Source organism: Eleutherodactylus coqui, chromosome 7 (assembly GCF_035609145.1).
Source record: "Eleutherodactylus coqui strain aEleCoq1 chromosome 7, aEleCoq1.hap1, whole genome shotgun sequence".
Lineage (NCBI taxonomy): Eukaryota > Metazoa > Chordata > Amphibia > Anura > Eleutherodactylidae > Eleutherodactylus > Eleutherodactylus coqui.
This window is the reverse complement of record NC_089843.1, coordinates 50,375,259-50,396,695: the sequence shown is the minus strand read 5'-3', so window position 1 is coordinate 50,396,695 and position 21,437 is coordinate 50,375,259. Positions and strand designations below refer to the sequence as shown.

The 21,437-nt window shown below is 47.2% G+C and overlaps 1 protein-coding gene across 3 annotated transcripts in view; it reads right to left on the bottom strand.

Moving 5' to 3' along the window:
• Window positions 1–21,437, bottom strand: part of ST3GAL5 (ST3 beta-galactoside alpha-2,3-sialyltransferase 5) — a 67,198-nt gene that overhangs the window by 4,562 nt on the left and 41,199 nt on the right. For all 3 annotated transcript variants that reach the window (XM_066572994.1, XM_066572992.1, XM_066572995.1), the window contains exons 3-5: window positions 11,826–11,931; window positions 3,475–3,818; window positions 1,043–1,229 (exon numbers count right to left, since the gene is read on the bottom strand). In XM_066572994.1, coding sequence (XP_066429091.1) covers window positions 1,043–1,229; window positions 3,475–3,818; window positions 11,826–11,931 — 637 coding nt within the window. The remainder of the gene's footprint in view (window positions 1–1,042; window positions 1,230–3,474; window positions 3,819–11,825; window positions 11,932–21,437) is intronic.

The following is a 21,437-nucleotide window of genomic DNA, read 5'->3' as shown; positions in this document are numbered from 1 at the left end:
AGTGATCCCAAGTATACCTCAAAGTCCACCAAGACTTGGTTTCAGGAGAAGTCCTGGAAGATTCTTCAGTGGCCGTCACAGTTGTCTGACTTGAGCTCCATAGAAAATCATTGGAGCAATGTAGAAAGAGCTGTTGCAGCACACAACCCCAAGAATATTAGTGACCTGGAAGCCATTGTTCAGGAGGAATAGGCTAAGATTCTTCAGGAACTCTGTCATAAGCTGCTATCTGGCTATGCATCAAGTACGAATTGCTAAAGATGCTTGTCATGAAGGGGTCGAATAATTCTGAGACTGCAGTTATTGAAAGTGGCATTTTGAGTAACATTTGGAGAAACCACTTGATCTATTTCTTAAGCTGCGCTATATGGGTGAGGGTGCATCATGGAAGGTGACTACATGGGTGAGGGTGCAGCATGGAATGTGAATACATGGGTGAGGAGCTGGAGAGGGTACATCATGAAAGGTGACTACATGGGTGAGGGGCAGGAAAGTGTGCATCATGGAAGGTGAGAGCATGGGTGAGGAGCTGGAGAGGGTGCATTCTGGAAGGTGAATACATGGGTGAGAGGCTAGGGGACTAGTGTGTGGAGAGGGGTTTTCTATTATGAGTGTGGGCAATTTGGGAAACAAAGCTGTGACTACTGCAAGGGGGAAGCTTATTACTACTTACTGTTGAGGGTGATCATGCGGAGATCACTAAGGAGGGGAGAGCTGCTCAGACTACTAGGCAAGTGGGTGGACTGATGTAATATACACCAAACGTTGTGGCACTTTCAACTTATTTTTAACCCCAAACCGCACACTCTTCTTACACTTTCTGAAGTCTGAGTAGAAAGGACTTAAAACAAGTCTATGAAGCATGAGGCAGCATTCTGCTGTACAGCAGAGCCTTAGGAGATTAAATGGTTGCAAGTCAACCTGAGGTACTGCAGACTGCACTATACACAAAGCACTATACGCCAATGTCATATAGCATGCACCCCATCAATAATCAGAAAATCTTCCTATATTTTCCATGCATTGGACAGCATCTACTCACCAGCTTCTCGTTCTTCAGAATGGCCTGTAGCCATAAGAGGTCTGCATGTTTGAAGAGGACATTGACAAAAAGACTGTTATTGAAATATTCCTGCTCTGAGACCGGTGCCCCCTCTGGATACGTCAATCTAATGGTGGTATTATGCCCAACATCTCGCTCATAGCCATGTACTGGAGCACTGTTTAATCTGCAGGTAACACAAAGCAATCATCTCATTGTATGGTTTCAGACTCCAAGTCCAACCCAAGACATGAAAATGTATTTGAGAATTATAGATTTTAGCTTAAAAAAAAAATAAAAAAATAAAAACACAACAAAACTTTAGCCTCGTATCAAATTTAGGTTTTCCGAATTTTAGATGTTATTTAATTAAAACGTAAAGGGTTTGTCCCACTTCTTAGTATTGATGACCTATTCCCAGTCTCATTCACTTCAATGGGACTGAGCCGGCAATACCAGCTGGGGCCATTACACAATGTACGGAGCTGTCTGCTTCCTGCACAAAGACAACTCTCTATACAAAGTGACAAGCCCGGGAGAACAGCTGATCACCAGGGATCACAAGCAGCAGCTATTGATGTCTCTAGTATGATGATGATGATCATCATGGATGCCATAAATGGGACCAGTGTTGAGTAAACCAAACCCATAGAACCCTGTTTGGGGTCAAATTCTGCTAAAAGCTTGATTCTGGTTCATGATAAACCAAACTTTTAGCAGAGTCTTAAACACTGGTGTATAACACTGTCTAAGACCCATAAAAGCCATGTGTAATACTCTCAGAGTGATATACACGGGCTTTTATGGCTCTCAGTGTTATACACCAGCTGTAAGGGTTTTGGTGAACTTTCAGTTCAGTTCAAACTAATTCAGATCAAACCAAACTATTTGCAAAAGTTCAGTGAACCAGACAGGGTATAGTGGCCCAGTACATGCTTTCCTGGCCCCCTCCATAATGTTATACACGTATGTGTTACGTAGATGCTTTGTGCAAAACTGTCTTGTCATTCTGTTATGTGTATTGCACAGCTGCAGCAAGTGAGAGGTTAAAGGAGATGTCCCGCGGCAGCAAGTGGGGTTATACACTTCTGTATGGCCATATTAATGCACTTTGTAATGTACATTGTGCATTAATTATGAGCCATACAGAAGTTATAAGAAGTTTTTCACTTACCTGCTCCGTTGCTAGCGTCCTCGTTTCCATGGAGCCGACTAATTTTCGCCGTCTAATGGCCAAATTAGCCGCGCTTGCGCAGTCCGGGTCTTCTTCTTTCCTCAATGGGGCCGCTCGTGCAGGATGCCGGCTCCGTGTAGCTCCGCCCCGTCACGTGCCGATTCCAGCCAATCAGGAGGCTGGAATCGGCAATGGACCGCACAGAAGCCCTGCGGTCCACCGAGGGAGAGGATCCCGGCGGCCATCTTCAGCAGGTAAGTAAGAAGTCACCGGAGCGCGGGGATTCAGGTAAGCACTCTCCGGTGTTCTTTTTTAACCCCTGCATCGGGGTTGTCTCGCGCCGAACGGGGGGGGGGGGGGGGGGGGTGTTTGAAAAACAAAAACCCGTTTCGGCGCGGGACAACCCCTTTAAGTGTTTGCAAAAGTCTGCAGAGTGCATGTGAATGTATCAATTTACGTCCTGTCACGTGGTATCAGTGAGATTATAAATGTGAGTGCTTGAGACGGGAAAGGGAGTCCATATCTTTGGGAGTCCTAGTGAAGAGGTCGAGCTACATCGGGGTACCTTTAAGCCTCATGTACTGAAGCACAGAAGAGGAGGAGAGGTTTTCCCAGCTTGGATGTGCATGTGAGGAGGAAGGAGTGAGCCCCACCTAGGCAGAGCGAGATCAATCGTGAGTCAGAGCTTGTCAAGGCCCAGTGCAAAGGTACTGTCTTATTTTCCTATGCGGCCATCTGGAGCTAGTGGATCACCGTGTACAGGTATACCCAGTTGTCTGTCACACCCGGCTTTCCTGAAGTCTGGATCAATGGGTGGAGGTACTACTGTTCAAGTCTAGTAATTTACTGCACTGTCATTGCTGTAAATTGTGCCTTGTATTGTTGAAGTTGGCCAAGTAAAGTTATTCCAGGCCCTGACCGTTCCCAGAGACCTGAGATACTTCCTATCTGTCTGTGGCTCATTTTATTGTCCGCCGGAGTTCATTCTGGTGTGTACTGGAACATTGGCATCACCTGTGACAAACTCTTTCCCTGTTTTACTATCTATTGGGCAATACAATCCTAGGGGTGTAAGGAAGAGGCCAAACGCTACCCTAGTCTTGGCTAGGGAGAGAGCGGGTAAGAGCTGCTGTAAAAAGCCAGGATCTTGCCCTCGCAGCTCCTCAGCATATGCCATGTGTCCGGGGGTCACCCTACGGGACGCTGTACAAGGCGAACCTCAAAAGTTTGCTCAGCACTACAAGAGACACTTTCCTACCTGATGACAATGTCATAATTGTTGATTGCACTTCCCAGCTGCAGACCATGGAGGATTCCACCACTCCCAATGACGATGCAGCGCCTGCAGTCTTTTGCACTTAGTGCCATAGGAAGATCCTCATCAGTAATCATTTCTAAAACGTCATCAACTTCCTTGAGGTACTGGCCGAACCCAAAGGGAGGTGCATACTGATACAAGGATTTATTCAAGGACTTGTTCTTCTTAAGAAAGCCTTCCAGGTCCATGTTGTATTTGTTTCCAAATAAGCGCTCCATTTCCCGTCTTGCAAATCCTGGCCTGCACTGGGCCTCCATAATGCTTTTGGCAAATGTGTGGGCATTCTGGGAAGAAAGACAACACTTAATTACAATGCAAATACCTACACTGTGCTCTTCATAATGTAGTAAGCCAGCACGGACAACATTATGATAAGGTGGCTTCACATGGGACATCTATCATCCGAGTAGTCGCTCTATAGAGTGAATTAAAGCGACAGTTGTTCCGTGTAAAGATGGCCACCAACGGGGTTACAAGCGAGAATTCGTTCACTAGTCACTTAGTTTCAGCTAATCTAATTTAGATAATTATTATTTTTCAACTTTGCAGGGAGGTGTGTTTGCTTTCCCAGTCCCTAATGGTGTCCAGACTGTGGGCACTGCAGTATAATGACAGATACTCTTAGTTCTGTCACCTCTACTAATCACTTCTGGAGTTTTGGAAAACTTACGTTTTAAAATTTTACAGTGATGAGTCCAGCGCAGCTCATTAATATTCATATATTCACTGCTCACCCCGCCTCCCTTTCCACATGTTGACCAATCTCTCCTTATGTACAGTAGAGCTGACTATACACACGAGAACCCAAGATGGTCAATTTTATCCAAAAATAATACAAAAGATAAATCCCAATGGCCAACAGAAGACTACTGACTGCCTAAAATTTGATCTGGGTGTTTGAAAATTTCAATTGACCACAGTCGAAATTGAATGTGTATTGCATGGTCAGTCAAATCTGGCCGATCATGCCATTTTTTTGCAAGCCTATAAAATAAAGTAGTAAGGGGTACTCATCAAATGAGGTACAGTGCTACAGAATCTGTAAACGCCACATAAATGTGTAAAAGAAATAAGCCATGTGAGTGCCGCAACCAATCATGACACTCCATCAGGATGTGCACTAGAAGGTGAAGACCAGTAGGGGACTGGCCATCAGAAGAGCAGCAGCGGTGGGGAGAATACCATACAATTCCAAAGCTGCTAGTTTTATTTTTTAGTCCTGTGTCCCTCATCACCAGTTTCGTCTGGCATGCTGCTGGCGGTATCATTTGTATGAACCATCATTCCATGGATGATTGATTGGCTGCATTACAGCCAATCAAACCTGGCTTAATAAGGAGAAACCTGTCAATCAGCGTCAGGAGGAAACAGGGTGAGCAGTGAATATATGAATATTAATGAGTCACACAGGGTTCATCTCTGCCCCACGCTGCAAACTTTGAAATATAAAAGTTTTCCAAAACTCCTGAAGTGATAAATGACAGACGGTTGAAATTAGCTTGTCTGTCACTGTACTGTAGTGCCAGGGCACCATTATGGACCTGACAGGTTTCCTTTAAAGGGGTTGTCCCCATTTTACAATCCCTTAGGGTTTTCTAAAAATAATGGTGTAGTGCTTTTGGGAACTCCTAATTTGTGGAGGGACCTTACAGCAACTATTTAATTTCCTGGCAGCGCCACCACTGGGGAAAGGAAGCATTACACCGCTTGCATATGGGATGTCTGTTATGCAGGACAAGCGGGTCCTCCAAAAGAGAGAGACGCTCTTTGTTAAATGAAGCAGTCCTTCCTAAACCAGAAAACCCATTAGAAAAGACTTCTAGCAGGCGGGGTACACCTCCTAACGCACAATATATTAAGAAAAGCTTTTACAATTCTCCTTAGAGAATTGTGCAGACGTCTCCCCAGTCACCACTGGGGCTGCTGGCAGCCTAAAGCCTCCAAGGATACATCAGCCATCTCATTTATTTCTGCGCATGCACTTATGAAGGTTTAAATACCCATTTAGGTAAAGGCCTCTCCTACATGTCCCTATGATACATTCCCTGCAGTCTTTCTTGTGCCGATTCTGATGATGCAGAAATGTAGGGCGGATTTAATTACAACATATGACCGCTGAACCATAGTTTACTGCTGAGAGATGGACAACCCCTCCCTCAAACTATGAGGCGAAGTTAATAATATCCTATGCCACATGAAGAGGAGAAAGCAGCAGATCCCATTGCATAGTGTATGTATTGTCCTCAGCAGGTCGCACTTGTAGGCAAATGTGGACATACAGAAAAACATCTACATATTGTGGAGGAACTAGACCGCTGACATTATTCCCATCCAGGTCAACCCAGGACAATGCAAATGAGGATGTAAGCAAATAAGCCAGAAAGGGATCTACTCTGGATCTTAGGAAACCTGGAAAATAACTCGCTCTAGTATTGGAAACTATTCAACCATAGTAGCTAAGCACTATGAAATTGGTAAGAGGGGTCATAGGTGACCCTATTGCCTGCTTAATGGGTCAAATGGCCCGATGAAATATAATAATCCTCGTATTTGACGATTAGTCTATGGTTTGCAACACTGGATAGTCTATGCCAGTCTAGTTGCCACTTTGAAATAGAAACACCTGGAAGATGCCCATATATTGGGCATTGGGCAATATGACTCTAAGTTGCAGGTCTGGACAGCACATTAGGTTAGCTTAGCAGCTAAATTAGGTAGCAGAGTGTTGCAATGTAAAAAGCGGTGATATTGCTGGCTCCAAGTCAACCTCCATTACCAGTGCAATGTCTAAATCCAATCAGCATCACTAGCTCAATGTCAGAGACCCGTGTTAATCAGTGGCTCTCGGCCACTCTACTCCAACTGGCTGAGAGCTGCTGGCAAGGACTCCTCAGCTGCCTAGTTAAGCTGGTGTAATCGGCTGCCCAAAAAAGGGGTAAATTGGTTGCAACTGCAACGATATGTGAGATGTGACAAGTTGTGTGACAGTTCAGCCCATACAACAATTTTTGTGATAATTTGAATTAAGCATGCCCTAGGAAGCATGAACTGATTGGACTATAAAGGTTGTTTGCTGCGACATGGCAGCAGAGCAGAGACTGCAGTTGTCAGAAGTGCTGCTGGTCGGACAGACTGGGAGCGCAGGCCGCTGCAGAGTAGCAGTTGCCAGTATTGAAGAACATTGTGGAACACATCTCTGAGTGTGAGAAGAGCTCAACATCTGAGAAGTGAGGCAACAGGATCGCCTTGAATCTAGTGAAACACTGTAAGTGACGGAGCAACGATGTACAGGAAGGACAGTAGTTGCAAGTGCGGATCCAAAAAGCCCCCGTGTCACTGGATTGAACTGTTGGAGACTGGCTAAGGGAGCATCTGGACAGCAATTCTTTCCATCGCAAGCGCCAAACTGTAAGTGAGGTCGACTCCAATACAAGTGATAAGTGTGCACACATGCCTGTTGTATAGGGAACTTTGCAGCACCTGAAAGTTAAAAGGTAGATTGCTCGCAAATTACGGACAGAGACTCCACACCATAGACCACCGCGAGCTCTTAGAGTAAGGATTCTGTGTTTAGTTATATTTTATTGATATCAGTGAGGTTATAGCCTTGCTCAGGACAGTGTATTGTACCATGTGAACTGTATTCTAACTCCTTCAAATACCATTAATACTGTTTCTAAGTATCATTGTTATCTCATTACCTGTAGAGAGTAATATTCGTAGAACAGAGTCAGGGCAGATACCAGTACCTAACCGGACATTTTTGTAATCTAAATAAAAACTTTGCATGTTTTTGGTAACTGTTTGTTCTATCGTATCCTGAAACCTGTGTCGCGTACCGCCTCCCGTGACACTGATAAGATTAAATGTATAGCTTCTTTATGATATTGGGCATACAGCCCCCTATAACATGCAAATGAACCCAGTAATCATTCTTGGGCTACCTGCACACGGGCGAGCGCGATATCGGGCCGAGTATCGAGCTCATCAACCTGCGTTTACCCACGGATGCGCAGCGATTTTCAGACAAAAATCGCCTCTCACCCTTCTGCGAAATTCTGATCCTCTGATACGAGTTTCACGCGTGATAACTGATCAGAACTGCTTCCAATTAAATTCAATCGGAAACCTTACATCGCACAATGTATTTAAGTCCCATTGAAGTAAATGTGCGATGAGTTGCGAGGAACGCAAAAATATAGAACAATGCACCATTTTTTTCCCTCGCCACATTGCAGTGAGTGAAAACACTGCCCAGGTGTAGGACTCCATTCAAAAGAATGTGGACAAATTCTCTGACCTGCCAGGTCGTACACACGACATAACACAGGATATCATAACTGAACCCGGGAAGAAGGTAAACTGAAAACCGTAGAGGATTCCAGAAGCTCGTAGGGAAGCAGTTTCTGATTAGGTTAAGCGCATGCTGGAATTAGGAGTGATAGAGGAATCAAAAAGTGAGTGGTCAAACCACATTGTGTTAGTCCCCAAACCAGACGGTACTTGGAGGTTTTGCAATGATCTCAGGAAGTTAAACGAAATTAATTGAGAGACTGGGTAATGCCAGATATATCCCCACACTTGATCTTATTAAAGGGTACTGGCAAATACCTCTGACTGACAAGGCCAAAGAGAAAACGGCCTTCTCAACCCCAGAGGGCTTGTTTCAGTACAAAGACTTGCCGTTTGGATTACATGGCGCACCTGCTACCTTTCAAAGGTTAATGGATCGGATTTTGAGGTCTCAGAGCTTTTTTAAAAATGACCAGGTACTACCATAGGTTCGTGCCTAATTTTGCCTTCATGGCAGCACCACTTACAGACTTGACGAAAGGGGGCAAGTCGGTAATGGTGGAATGGACAACAGAGGCCAAGCAGGCCTCTCAAAGTTTAAAGTTGGCCTTTTGCCAACAGCCAGTGTTGATAACGGCCGACTTCTCGAAAACGTTTATTGTGCAGACGGATGCTTCTAATGTAGGGTTGGGTGCAGTGTTGTCCCAGTCCACAAATGGGGAAGAACATCCAGTACTGTATTTAAGCTGGAAACGATCTCCTGCGAAGAAGAATTATGCTATTGTTGAACATGAATGTTTAGCAGTAAAATGGGCACTAGAAACATTAAAGTACTATCTCTTGGGGAGAGAGTTCAAATTGGTGTCAGACCATGCCGTCTTGACCTGGATGAAACAAAATAAGGAAAAGAATGGGAGGGTGACGAGGTGGTTTCTTTCGCTTCAGAATTTCAAGTTCAAGCTTGAATATAGGCCAGGCAAATCACAAGACAATGCTGATGCCTTGTCCAGGGTGCATTGTCTGACCACCAAAAAGGCCCAGCCCTCCGGTCTGTAGAAGAGGGGGAAATATGTAGGCAGTTAAAGGGTGAAGTTGTGGATCGAGTGTATCTCCCTTCCAAGGCTCTTAGTCTGGACAGGGTGGCGGTCCAGTCCACAACTTCACCCTAGTTCCCAGGTAGCTCAGCTGTAGGCACTGACCCCATTAATGGAGCATAAAAGGCTGCAGCTCCCAGGGAGTCACTGCCCGACAGCCTGAGGAGGAAGCTTCTGAGCACCTTGCATGGTGCAGATTTGCATTTGGGATATTGCATGGACCTGGAGCACCCTGTGTGGTGCCTCTGCTACTTTGAAAGGACTTTTCTGTTTTGCCGTGTTTTCTTGAATAAACTGAAGTTTATGCATCTTCGAGTCCTGAGTGTTGTCCCCCACCCCCTGGAGAAGATGGTCACAGGCTGAAAAAAGACATAGGTCCATCCAGTTCAGCCTATTATCCTGCAAGGTTGATCCAGAGGAAGGCAAAAAAAACCCAATAAGGTAGAAGCCAATTTTCCTAATTTTAGTGGGGAAAAAAATTCTTCCTAACGTCAAATCTTGCAGTCAGAATAACTTCCTGGATCAACAACCCTTCTGAAGTAATTAGTGACTATAACATGTAATTTTGTTACACTCAACAAAAGGCATCTAGGCACCATTACTACGTGGGCAGAAAATTCCAGCTCAAGCTCTGATATGTCCTTCTTGAGTACCGATGCCCAAAACTGTCCACAATATTCCATGTGTGGTCTGACCAGTGACTTGTAAAGAGGAAGAACAATGTTCTCGTCATGTGTCCCTAGACCTCTTTGCTTTGGCAGCAGCTGCCTGACACTGGTTGCTGCAGTTAAGCTTATAGTTAACCAAAATCCCCATGTCCTTTTTCATGTCAGTATTACCCCGTGGTTTCCCATTTAGCATGAAATGGTGATGTGCATTTTTCCTGCCCATGCGCATAACCATAAATCATTCTCCTTGTGACAAGATTGTGGGATGCTGATGGGCTGACATGGTAGCCAGGAGCCTACCAGTGGTCTCTGGGTTTCTTCTTCTCCATCCTTTGGTTGGGGCCAGCTCTCGGACACTTTATGGATCAGCGCTGCCTACGCGGTTCTGTTTTATTCTGGTTCTTTCAGTTTGATCATTTGCATGTTTGTGTTGGCTTTGATAGTATCAAGCCCATGCGTTCATTGGTGTCCAGGTCTTCTATTACTGCTGACCACTGCAAGTATTATCAATGTTTCTAATTGAATTAGCTCCCATTACATGCCCGGAGCATGATAGCTTCTGTTTCATAATTTTGTCCTCCAGTGAAAACTTTGGTTTGATGTGTTCTAGGACTGTTCTGTTCCTGATCTTAATAGTTCAAGGAATTCATAGGAGTTTCCTTCAGCACCAAAGTTTGAAGGCATCAATTTTCTTCCAATCCGTTTTCTTCATTATCCAATTTTCGCAGCCATAAGTTGTGATTGGGAAGATAATGGTGTTGACTATCCGGCATTTCGTTGCAATGCTTATATGGCCTCTGGGTCTATTATGTATCAAGGCCTATTAAATGGTCAAGAACAATGGCAACACTAACTTGGATATTTTTTTAAAACTACCTGCGAGAGAAGAGTGATTTTTATACAAATGCCTACTGCCTCAACCAAGCTATACCTCAAGCAAAAAACTTGCAGAGCGTCATACAGGTGGTGTATGAACATTCTGAAAAATTTCTGCAGAACTGAAGGTGATCGAGTAGAGACCATTGGGCCACTTGGCATGGAAAAACATACTTGACGTGCTGGCAAACGTACAGAGTTGGCAGCAGAGAGAACATGAGACAAAGCCCACTACCTCAAAGATTTCTAACTCAGAAGTCTGCAAAGTCTCTAGCTTTACACAGGAAGAGCACTCGGTTTCACAGCCCATTACTAAATATACAGCTGAACTTATTACTGGCATCAGAAATCAGAGTAATCACTGAAAGAAAGTCCAAAGTGGCATCCGGAATGCACTGGATTATGTAACACAGAGTGACCAATCATGACTGTCCAGTTTGCGGGTTAGATGCCCATACACATTAGACTAAAGGAACATATGAGCGGTAGCCTCAACGCCCATACAATAAAAGTCTACACCACTAGGTTTTTCTTTTTCCCCAAGCCCATCGCCTCTCTTGTGCCTCCTCTTTTCCAGTAAAGCATAATACAAAGGTCTTAATTATACATCTATATTGTAACAATAAAGAGGGCCCTATTTCACATAAGACGCCTCCTCAGGTTCTGTTTGTGCGCTCAGATCCACCTAAGAGATAACAAAGAAGCAATCCCCATGGCGGGATACAGTTTCCTACAGGAGGGGGGATGAGTCACTGTCCGTTATCCTCATTGGTGTAGTTTTACAGAGCAGTCGTTGAAATGTCTTTTTATGGACAATTCTACCTGGTTTTACAATTTCTTCCATGTAAAATATAAACAATAGTAATAAGTATAAGAGCAATGAAAACAACCACCTATCCCATGGCAACTAGTTTAGGAAAAACAGCTTCAAATCGCTACTACAGCGACTGCTTCTAAGGCAACTTTGGTTGAAGATTGCGGTGTAATACTGTGACGTTGCATCTAATGATTGTCCAAGGGGTCGTGTTGCAACCTAACAGGACCATGAAATTTGAAAAAAATCCCAAACTGTTGGATTTTTGGTCGCAGTTCACAAGTTGCACATGAATTTGCCATCGTAGACTGCAATGCAAAACACGTGCAACTGCATCTCCACCACGACCTCTCCACCGCGACAGCCAAATCCTATACCTAAAACAGTTGCAAGACAGGAAGCTACACAAGTCTTGATCGCACAACTTTTCTGGTCTTGCACCATCACGCTTCAAAGTTGCCATGTAGCCCTGGCCTTACTTGTATGAATTTGCACACATTCCCCTTTCCCACAATGATCACTAACTTGATAAAAGCATTGTCCAACCTTTATGTGGTCAGGGTCCACGGCTCGGCGGTCACACGGCTTGGCGTCCAGTCCCACTTTGCAGATGTACAGAGAGGTTATCAGGAAGATGATGACAAACAGAATCCTAAAGACAAACATAAAATATAGTACATTACATAAAACTGGAACCATACATATAAAAATACACGCTCTCATTAGGACAGGTAATACGACAATTAATGCTGCCACACAACAAAATATTTGGGGATCCTTTATTGGTCATAAGCCCCATTTTGGGTAAATTAAAGAGAATGACACATGATGCGGGTGCGTTGCTTTTGCATGATAGAGTATAAAGAATGGACGAACAGATGAGGGAGGAGTTGGAGAATGCATTATATCTGCCCACCACCTTCGTACTGCTGAATCGGGGAGAAGTGACCAGGGAGAAACAACACATACATGCCACCGGCGACTCCACAACACTACACCGATCCTCCTCTTGGTAAGGTGATGGTGGATCTCGGCACACAGACAAATGTCAGGGTGATGTGAAAGGTTAACCCCAAGTAGCTAATCAAATGTTATTGTAGATAGAATGTATTTGTAGAGATGAAGTGAGAGCAAGTAGCGGGCTCCAGGCTCGTTAAGGCCCAACATAAGGCCCTATATCTGCTTGGTTAGGTGATTATTTAGAGTGTCATTTTGTATTTGGAGCAGGTAACTAATATTAAAAATCCTACAGGTCTCTCTCTGTTTGTCTGTGTTTCTCTCTGTCTGTCTGCATGTGAATAACCACATAGTAAAAACAGTGCATAGAATATCTAACATCCTACGTGTTTCAAGCAAAGCTCTTAAAGGGGTTCTGACATTAAAAAAAAAAAAAAAAATTGTACTCCCCTTGCCTGGCCAGGACCGATCGTCAGGCATGTCCCCTCCAGCCGGCATCTTTTTCTGTTGCCTGTAGAAGCAGAGCAGGAGCTGTCAAAATGACCGCTTCCTGCTCTGCTCCGTCTGTCAGCCACTTCCGAGGTGAACGGACGGGCCGCCCACAGCAAGCACGTCACAAGCAGTGCTTGCTGTGGGCGGCCCGTCCGTCCTGGCTGAACTCCGAAATTCTGCGCGTGTGCAGTGGAGACGCGGCCCGTCCTGACTCCTATCAGAGGGCACCTCTCCACTGCGCATGCGCACAATCCCGGAGCAGCGCGGCTCGTGGAGGAAGAAGAGGAAGAGCAGCGCCTGCTGGGAGATGACCCCCCCGATGTCAACGACAACAGGAGACAAGGTAAGTATTCTGTTTTAATGCTTTAACAGCCATTAATTCATGGGTTCCCTGTGTCCATTAGGCAGACCAGGGAACAATGGCTGCTAAAGCATAAAAACATTATTCATGTCAGAACCCCTTTAATCACCGCATGTACAGACATTAAAATCCAACAAATTTAAAGACAACCTGTCATCCGTTTGGCAGCTATAAAGCAATTAAGAAGTGCGCTTTTTCAGCTATCATGTTAAATATTTTAATCCAATCATAGCTGTGAAATATAAGGTTTAATCATTTCCCACGCCGCATACCAATTATCGGCAAGCAGTCTGGTGGGTGGGCTGCACCGCCCGTATGTCCTCTAACGCTGCCCCTCTCTGCCAGTGTGCATGTGTCAGTAGATCCTGGGCTGCCACACCAGTTTGGGATCTCCTGATGCATGCGAGAGATTTCTTACATTATCCACAGCACTCTGCAGAGAGGGGAGGCATTAGTGAACACACTTTGGCCGTCAGAGATGGTCCAGGCCACCTACGGGACTGCTCCCCAGTATTTAACATGTAGCATATAAACCTCATTTTCACAGGTATGATTTGATAAGGATTTTAACAAAATAACTGAAAAAGTGTACTTCATTGTATTATAGCTGAACAGACCACAGGTTCCCTTTAGATAATGCTTAAATTATGCATGTGGGGAGCCTGGCCGCTGAGGAGAATGGCCGTGTGAGAACTTAGCTCCCGCGGTAGGACTCCGTTACAGGACCGCTAGCAGCAACCAGCAGCTCAAGAATGAGGAGAGTAGGGAGGGAGAGAGGACCGGAGCCTTCAGGGATGCCACGGGTGAGCAGAGGACAGTCAGACATGCAGCGCTATCTGAAAGAGAAGAGTCCCCGCTCGCCGCTGTTCCCAGCAAAGATGGCACCGGCCCAGCTATCAGCTGCAGCTCTCAGTAAGGAGGGGGAGGAGGGGGCTGCCTCGGACAGCGAGGATGGGGAGGCTGTATCCAGAGGCTTCATGAAAGACCTCATCATGAAAGCCCTGAGCCCCATCATGTCAGAGTTGGGAGAAATTAAAGAGGATATCAAGCTCCTGGGTAGAAGAGTGGAGGACCTGGAGACTTCTTCCGCCGCCATTGTTACCCACGCCACGGAGGTAGAGCGCACCCTGCGAGAACACCATGCTCACATTAACAGAGCCCTCTTGATGCAGGAGGACTTAGAATATAGAAACAGACGCTCCAACGTACGCATCAAGGGGCTCCCGGAGTCATGGGCTGCGGACTGTCTCCACAAGGTAACTAAAGAAATCTTCTCACTCCTTCTTGGTGTGGAGAGAGCAGCCCCCATCACAATTGAAAGGATCCACAGAGCTCTCAGACCCCCTCCCGTGAATACAGAGCCCCCAAGGGATGTCGTCTGTAAAGTCCTTTCATTCCAGGACGCCTTCGCAATCCTGAGAGCGGCCAGAAACCACAGGGACCTGAAATACGCAGACGCCTCCATACAGATTTTCCAGGACCTGGCCCCGTCTACCCTGGCTAAGCGCCGCCTTCTCCGTCCACTACTTGATGTGCTGAGAGAGGGGGGATTAAATATGCCTGGTTGTTTCCTTTTGGTCTAGGCATATCCCATAAAGGCCGGCGACTGAATATTCGTGACCCGGAGGACCTCCAGGCTTGTTGGCAATTTCTCGAGATAGAGCCGCTAGACCTGCCTTGTTGGCTTCCTTTACCAGAAATGCCAAAATTCCCAAATTTGCCCTCTGCATCCGCATGGAGTTCGGCACCCCCGGCGAAATCACCCAAGAATAAGAAGAAAAAGAGCCGCGATCCCACCCCTGCGGGAGACTGAAGAATCGTCCCTGCCCGTTCACTGATCGGGCGAAAACTTTCATCCGGCCTGTCCTCGGTTCGCAGGGCTGGGACCGCTGCCCCGTAGCTGGACTGTTCGTGTTTATGTCCACCAAGGGTCCGTGTCAAACTTTGGGTCGATCCCCGCCACCCTTTCCTGCCTGGGAGGGGTCGGCGCACCGCGGATGGGCCCCCGGCGGTCTCCGGAGAGTGCCAACCGACGGTTATTTTGCTGTTTTCTTTTTTTTTTATCCCACCCCCTCTCTTTCTTCTGCTCTACCCCCCCTCCCCCCTCCCCCTTCTCTCCTCCTGCTTTAATGCAAGTTCATTTCGCATAGCTGGTTTCAAGAGGTTTATTCTAAATGGTCCTCAGGAGTCGTCCAGGGCAGTTCTGTGCATCGCGGTTCCCATCTGGTTAGCCGTGAGCCCCAGTATTCATATTTGGGGTGGCCACCGCTCTGCACATCACCCCCACTGACCGTCCTAGGACAAATTGGTCTTTCCATTTCTAATTTTGTGTTATTCATTGCAGTGTTATCTTCCCTTTGTGTCTTACACCTCTCCTTAGTGTTTCGTTCCTAACTCCCTCCTACCGCCGCTCCCACCCCCCCCTCCCCCCTATCGATATTCTGCTTGGTGTCTTACTGTGCACTTTGAATCCCCTAGCAACAGCAGCACACTCCCTGGATTCACGATGCCTCCTCCGCTACCGGCTGCAGGCGACCGCTTCCGTCTCTCTTCGTTTAACGTGAGAGGGCTCAACTCGCCTTCCAAAAGACACAACGTAGCACAACTCTTGAGAAAGTACGGCACCAAGATCGCCTTCCTGCAAGAGACCCACTACAAGGAGGGTAAGTGCCTCTCTTTGCCGGGTAGACAGTTTCCCCAGGGCTTCCACAACCCCCACCCGACATCTGCCTCAAAAGGAGTCTCCATATTGTTTCATAGGTCCACCACATTCCAGTGCGAGGCTCAACACACGGACGGGGAGGGTAGAGCCATCTTCCAGAGAGGACGTCTAAACAACTTTCAGATTACCCTCGCTAACCTTTACACCCCCAACTCTAATCAAGTGGCTTGGCTGGTGGGGCAGTTGGAGACTCTCAGAGAATTCGCGGTGGGCCCTATCATTTTGGGAGGGGACCTGAACTTGACATTAAACCCCCTGATGGACTCGTCAGTCGGGCGCTCCCAAATATCTCACCCAAAGCTGAGACGCCTACAGAGAAGCCTCTCGGAGTTGGGCTTGATCGACGCTTGGCGTCAATGCTCGCCCTCTACTAAAGACTTCACCTACTTCTCGCACGTCCACGCCTCGTTCCAGAGGTTGGACTACTTCCTCATAGCCTCTACCCTTCTCCCAATGTTGTTAGACTCCTCTATCGCCACCACCACTGTGTCCGACCACGCACCGTTGCACATTGACCTCAAACCCCTATGAAATTCCCCCCGGGAGTGGAGATGGAGGCTGAATACCTCCCTCCCTGACTCCGAGGATGACAAATCTGAGATCTCTAAGCAACTAAAAGAATTTTTTGAGCTTAACGGGGGCGGTGATCAATCGGTTCCAGTGGTATGGGAAACGCATAAAGCGTTTATCAGAGGCGCCTTGATAGCTCTTGGAGCTAGGAAAAAGAAAAGTCAACAAAAAGAAATAGATGACCTCCTAAAACGTATAGCTAAGTTGGAATACACCACTAAACTCTCCGCCACTAAAGAAAACCTCTCCAAACTTTCAGACACCAGAAAGGAATTAAACCTTTGCTTAGAAACAAGATTCAATAAAAAGTGTCTATACCTTAAACATATAGCATTTGCCCAAGGTAATAGAGGTAGCAAGTATATGACGGCCATGATCAAGAAAGCCCGCACTAAGAATCAAATTGACTCAATAAAAACACACCTGGGCACTCGCGCCACTTCCTCCCAAGATATCGCAGCTGAATTTCAATACTTCTACTCCCAACTCTATAACCTACGCCCACAACAGGATCAGAATGAGTTAGACGAATCTGATAAACAAATAAAGGACTTCCTAAAAACCCTCTCTCTCCCCAAGTTAGACCCGGAAATAGCCAACCAACTCCTGGCCCCAGTTACGGAAACGGAGGTGGAGGATGTCCTGAACTCTTCCCCCCCGGGCAAAAGCCCTGGCCCAGACGGCCTGCCCCTCATTTACTACAAATCTTTCCATCCCACGCTAGTACTGCGCCTCACAGAATTGTTCAATGCTCTCCTAGTAGGTGGCGCCCTCCCGAGACAAACTCAGGAGGCCCACATCACGTTAATTCTGAAAGAAAACAAAGACTCGGAGATGTGCGGCAGCTACCGTCCCATTTCTCTAATTAACTTTGACGCCAAATTATGGGCCAAACTCCTTGCGAAGCGCATGGAAGCCCACATCCCTATCCTGGTGGAGAGGGAGCAGGCCGGATTTGTGAAGGGGAGGGAGGGGAGGGATAACTGCATCCGTATCCTTCACGCAATGCATTATGCCCACGCAAATAGAATTCCACTCGCCTTAGTAAGCACCGACGCCGAAAAGGCATTCGATAGAGTTGATTGGCAATATATGAAAAAGGTCCTTCTCCACTTCAACTTCCCCCCTCCTTTGTAGCGGCCATCTTTTCCCTGTATGCCGAACCGTTTGCCAGACTGAAAATAAACAACATCCTCTCCCCCCCTTTCGAAATAAAAAAATGGTACACGCCAAGGCTGCCCCCTATCCCCTACCCTGTTCATTCCAGCCTTAGAACCCTTGCTCCAGTCTATCAGGATGGACCAGGAGATACGGGGACTCACAATAGGAGATCAGGCTTTGTCTGCAGACGCCTTTGCAGACGATATCATCTTCCTTATCACGAACCCGGAAACGGGCTTTACCAGACTCACCACATGCCTGGAACAGTTTGGGAATCTCTCAAACTTTAAAATAAATTTCAATAAATCGACGGTTCTTAACTAGAGATGAGCGAACACCAAAATGTTCGGGTGTTCGTTATTCGGAACGAACTTCCCGTGATGCTCGAGGGTTCGTTTCGAACAACGAACCCCATTGAAGTCAATGGGCGACCAGAGCATTTTTGTATTTCGCCGATGCTCGCTAAGGTTTTCATGTGTGAAAATCTGGGCAATTCAAGAAAGTGATGGGAATGACACAGAAACGGATAGGGCAGGCGAGGGGCTACATGTTGGGCTGCATCTCAAGTTCACAGGTCCCACTATTAAGCCACAATACCGGCAAGAGTGGGCCCCCCCCCTCCCAACAACTTTTACTTATGAAAAGCCCTCATTAGCATGGCATACCTTTGCTAAGCACCACACTACCTCCAACAAAGCACAATCACTGCCTGCATGACACTCCACTGACACTTTTCCTGGGTTACATGCTGCCCAACCGCCCCCCCCTCCCCCCCCACAGCGCACACCAAAGTGTCCCTGGGCAGCCTTCAGCTGCCCTCATGCCACACCACGCTCATGTCTATTTAGAATTGCGTCTGCCATGACGAGGGACCGCAGGCACACACTGCAGAGGTTGGCACGGCTAGGCAGCGACCCTCTTTAAAAGTGGCGGAGCGATAGCCCACAATGCTGTACAGAAGCAATGAGAAATAGAATCCTGTGCCACCGCCATCAGGAGCTGCACACGTGGGCATAGCAATGGGGAACCTATGTGCCACACACTATTCATTCTGTCAAGGTGTCTGCATGCCCCAGTCAGACCGGGCTTTTTAATTCATAGACACAGGCAGGTACAACTCCCTATTGTGAAGTCCCTGTCGACCCACAGCATGGGTGGCTCCCTGGAACCCACCGGCGGTACACAGAAATATCCCATTGCATTGCCCAACACAGCTGAGGTAGTAATGTTGTGCTTAACCCTTTCCAATCCAATTTGTATATGGTTTTCCTAGGGGGCTTACTCTTTTTCTGCCGTTATACAACGGCGTTATATGCTGGCTAAAGCCAGTACTGCATGAGCTGACACGTAGGATAGGCTCCGACAGCAGAGAGGCTGGCAATATACAGTAAGAGAACCCCGACGGACGTCTACCAACAACGGAGCTGTACAGCCTTAAACCCTAATGTCTTCACAGGTCACACAGTGGACTGGAAAGGGTTAATGCAGGTGGGTTTCGGCCCACACTGCATGCCCCAGTCAGACTGGGGTTCTTTACAAGTGGACACATGTAGGTTAAACTCCCTGTGGACCCACTGCCTAGGTGGGTGCCAGGAAGCCACCGGCGGTACATAGAAATATCCCATTGCATTGCCCAACACAGCTGAGGTAGTAATGTCGTGCGTAATACAGGTGGGCTTCGGCCCACACTGCATGGCCCAGTCAGACGGGTTCTTTAGAAGTGTACAGATGTATTAAAAACTCAGTGTGCACCTACAGCATGGGTGGCTCCCTGGAACCCACCGGCGGTACATAAAAATATCCCATTGCATTGCCCAACACAGCTGAGGTTACGTCAGCTGTAATGCAGGTGGGCTAAAAATTAATTTGATTACACTGTAGGCGAGGGCCCACAAAAATTGCTGTATCAACAGTACTAATGTACATCCCAAAAATTGGCCATGGCCAGCCAAGAGGGCAGGTGAAACCCATTAATCGCTTTGGTTAATGTGGCTTAAGTGGTAACTAGGCCTGGAGGCAGCCCAGTGTAACGAAAAATTGGTTCAAGTTAAAGTTACAATGCTTTTAAGCGCATTGAAACTTATAAAAATTGTTCTGAAAAATTATTTGAGTGAGCCTTGTGGCCCTAAGAAAAATTGCCCGTTCAGCGTGATTACGTGATGTTTCAGGAGGAGGAGCAGGAGGAGGAGGAGGAATATTAGACACAGATTGATGAAGCAGAAATGTCCCCGTTTTGGATGGTGAGAGAGAACGTAGCTTCCATCCGTGGGTGCAGCCTACGTATTGCTTACGTATCGCTGCTGTCCGCTGGTGGAGAACAGAAGTCTGGGGAAATCCAGCCTTTGTTCATTTTGATGAGTGTTAGCCTGTCGGCACTGTCGGTTGACAAGCGGCTACGCTTATCTGTGATGATTCCCCCAGCCGCACTAAACACCCTTTCCGACAAGACGCTAGCCGCAGGACAAGCAAGCACCTCAAGGGCATACAGGGCTAGTTCAGGCCACGTGTCCAGCTTCGACACCCAGTAGTTGTAGGGGGCAGAGGCGTCACCAAGGATGGTCGTGCGATCCGCTACGTACTCCCTCACCATCCTTTTACAGTGCTCCCGCCGACTCAGCCGTGACTGGGGAGCGGTGACACAGTCTTGGTGGGGAGCCATAAAGCTGGCCAGGCCCTTAAAGACTGTTGCACTGCCTGGGATGTACATGCTGCTCGATCTACGCACATCCCCTGCTACCTTGCCCTCGGTACTGCGCCTTCTGCCACTAGCGCTGTCGGCTGGGAATTTTACCATCAGCTTGTCCGCAAGGGTCCTGTGGTATAGCAACACTCTCGAACCCCTTTCCTCTTCGGGAATCAGAGTGGCCAGGTTCTCCTTATACCGTGGATCGAGCAGTGTGTACACCCAGTAATCCGTCGTGGCCAGAATGCGTGCAACGCGAGGGTCACGAGAAAGGCATCCTAACATGAAGTCAGCCATGTGTGCCAGGGTACCAGTACGCAACACATGGCTGTCCTCACTAGGAAGATCACTTTCATTATCCTCCTCGGACACGCAATTAATCCTAAAGCTCGCATATGGACTCTCCTCGTGCATCATCAACCAAGAAGCCCACTACAAGCTGCTAGTCCGTTGGTATAGGACCCCGCAGTGGTTGGCCGACCACAAGCTTGCTTCTGACAACAAATGTTGGAGGTACGACAATGGCGCAGGCTCATACCTCCATATTTGGTGGTCCTGTCCCCTCCTGTCGACCTTCTGGCAAGAGATAGCCGCCTCGCTAAAAAGAATCTTACCCAACTTTATTTTGACTCCGGAGGTAATGTTCTTGTGGAGGCCCTCTGGGGACTTTAACCCCCTGAGGCACAGACTATTAGCTCACGCAATTGATGGAGCCAAGGCACTTATCCCCCCCCTGTGGCTGCAGAAGTCTCCTCCCCTCTTCTCTCAGTGGAGGGATAGAATGGACTGGACCTACAACTTGGAGGAACTCTCCAGCTGGTCAAACGGCTCCCATGAGAAATTCCTCGAAACTTGGGGCCCATGGCGCAGAATACGCTCAGAGCACCCTCACTAGTCCCTCGCGCGTGGGGAGACGGAAGCAGGAAGTCTCGGTTCAGGTACTCTTCGAGAGGCCCTCAGCAAAGAGTGCGAACGCCAGCACAGATCACACTTAAATTCCACCCGCCGCCTCCTCCCCCCCCCCCGCTCTACCCTGACCAAACTAACCATAGCCAATTTATATTCCCCAAATACTAATCAGACTGACTAGCTCATCAAACAAACTAAAATTCTCAAGGAATTTGCTGAAGGTCATATCATTGTAGGAGGGGACTGGAATATAACCCTTCATCCTCTGCTAGACTCCTCAAGAGGTAGATCTCAGGTCTCACA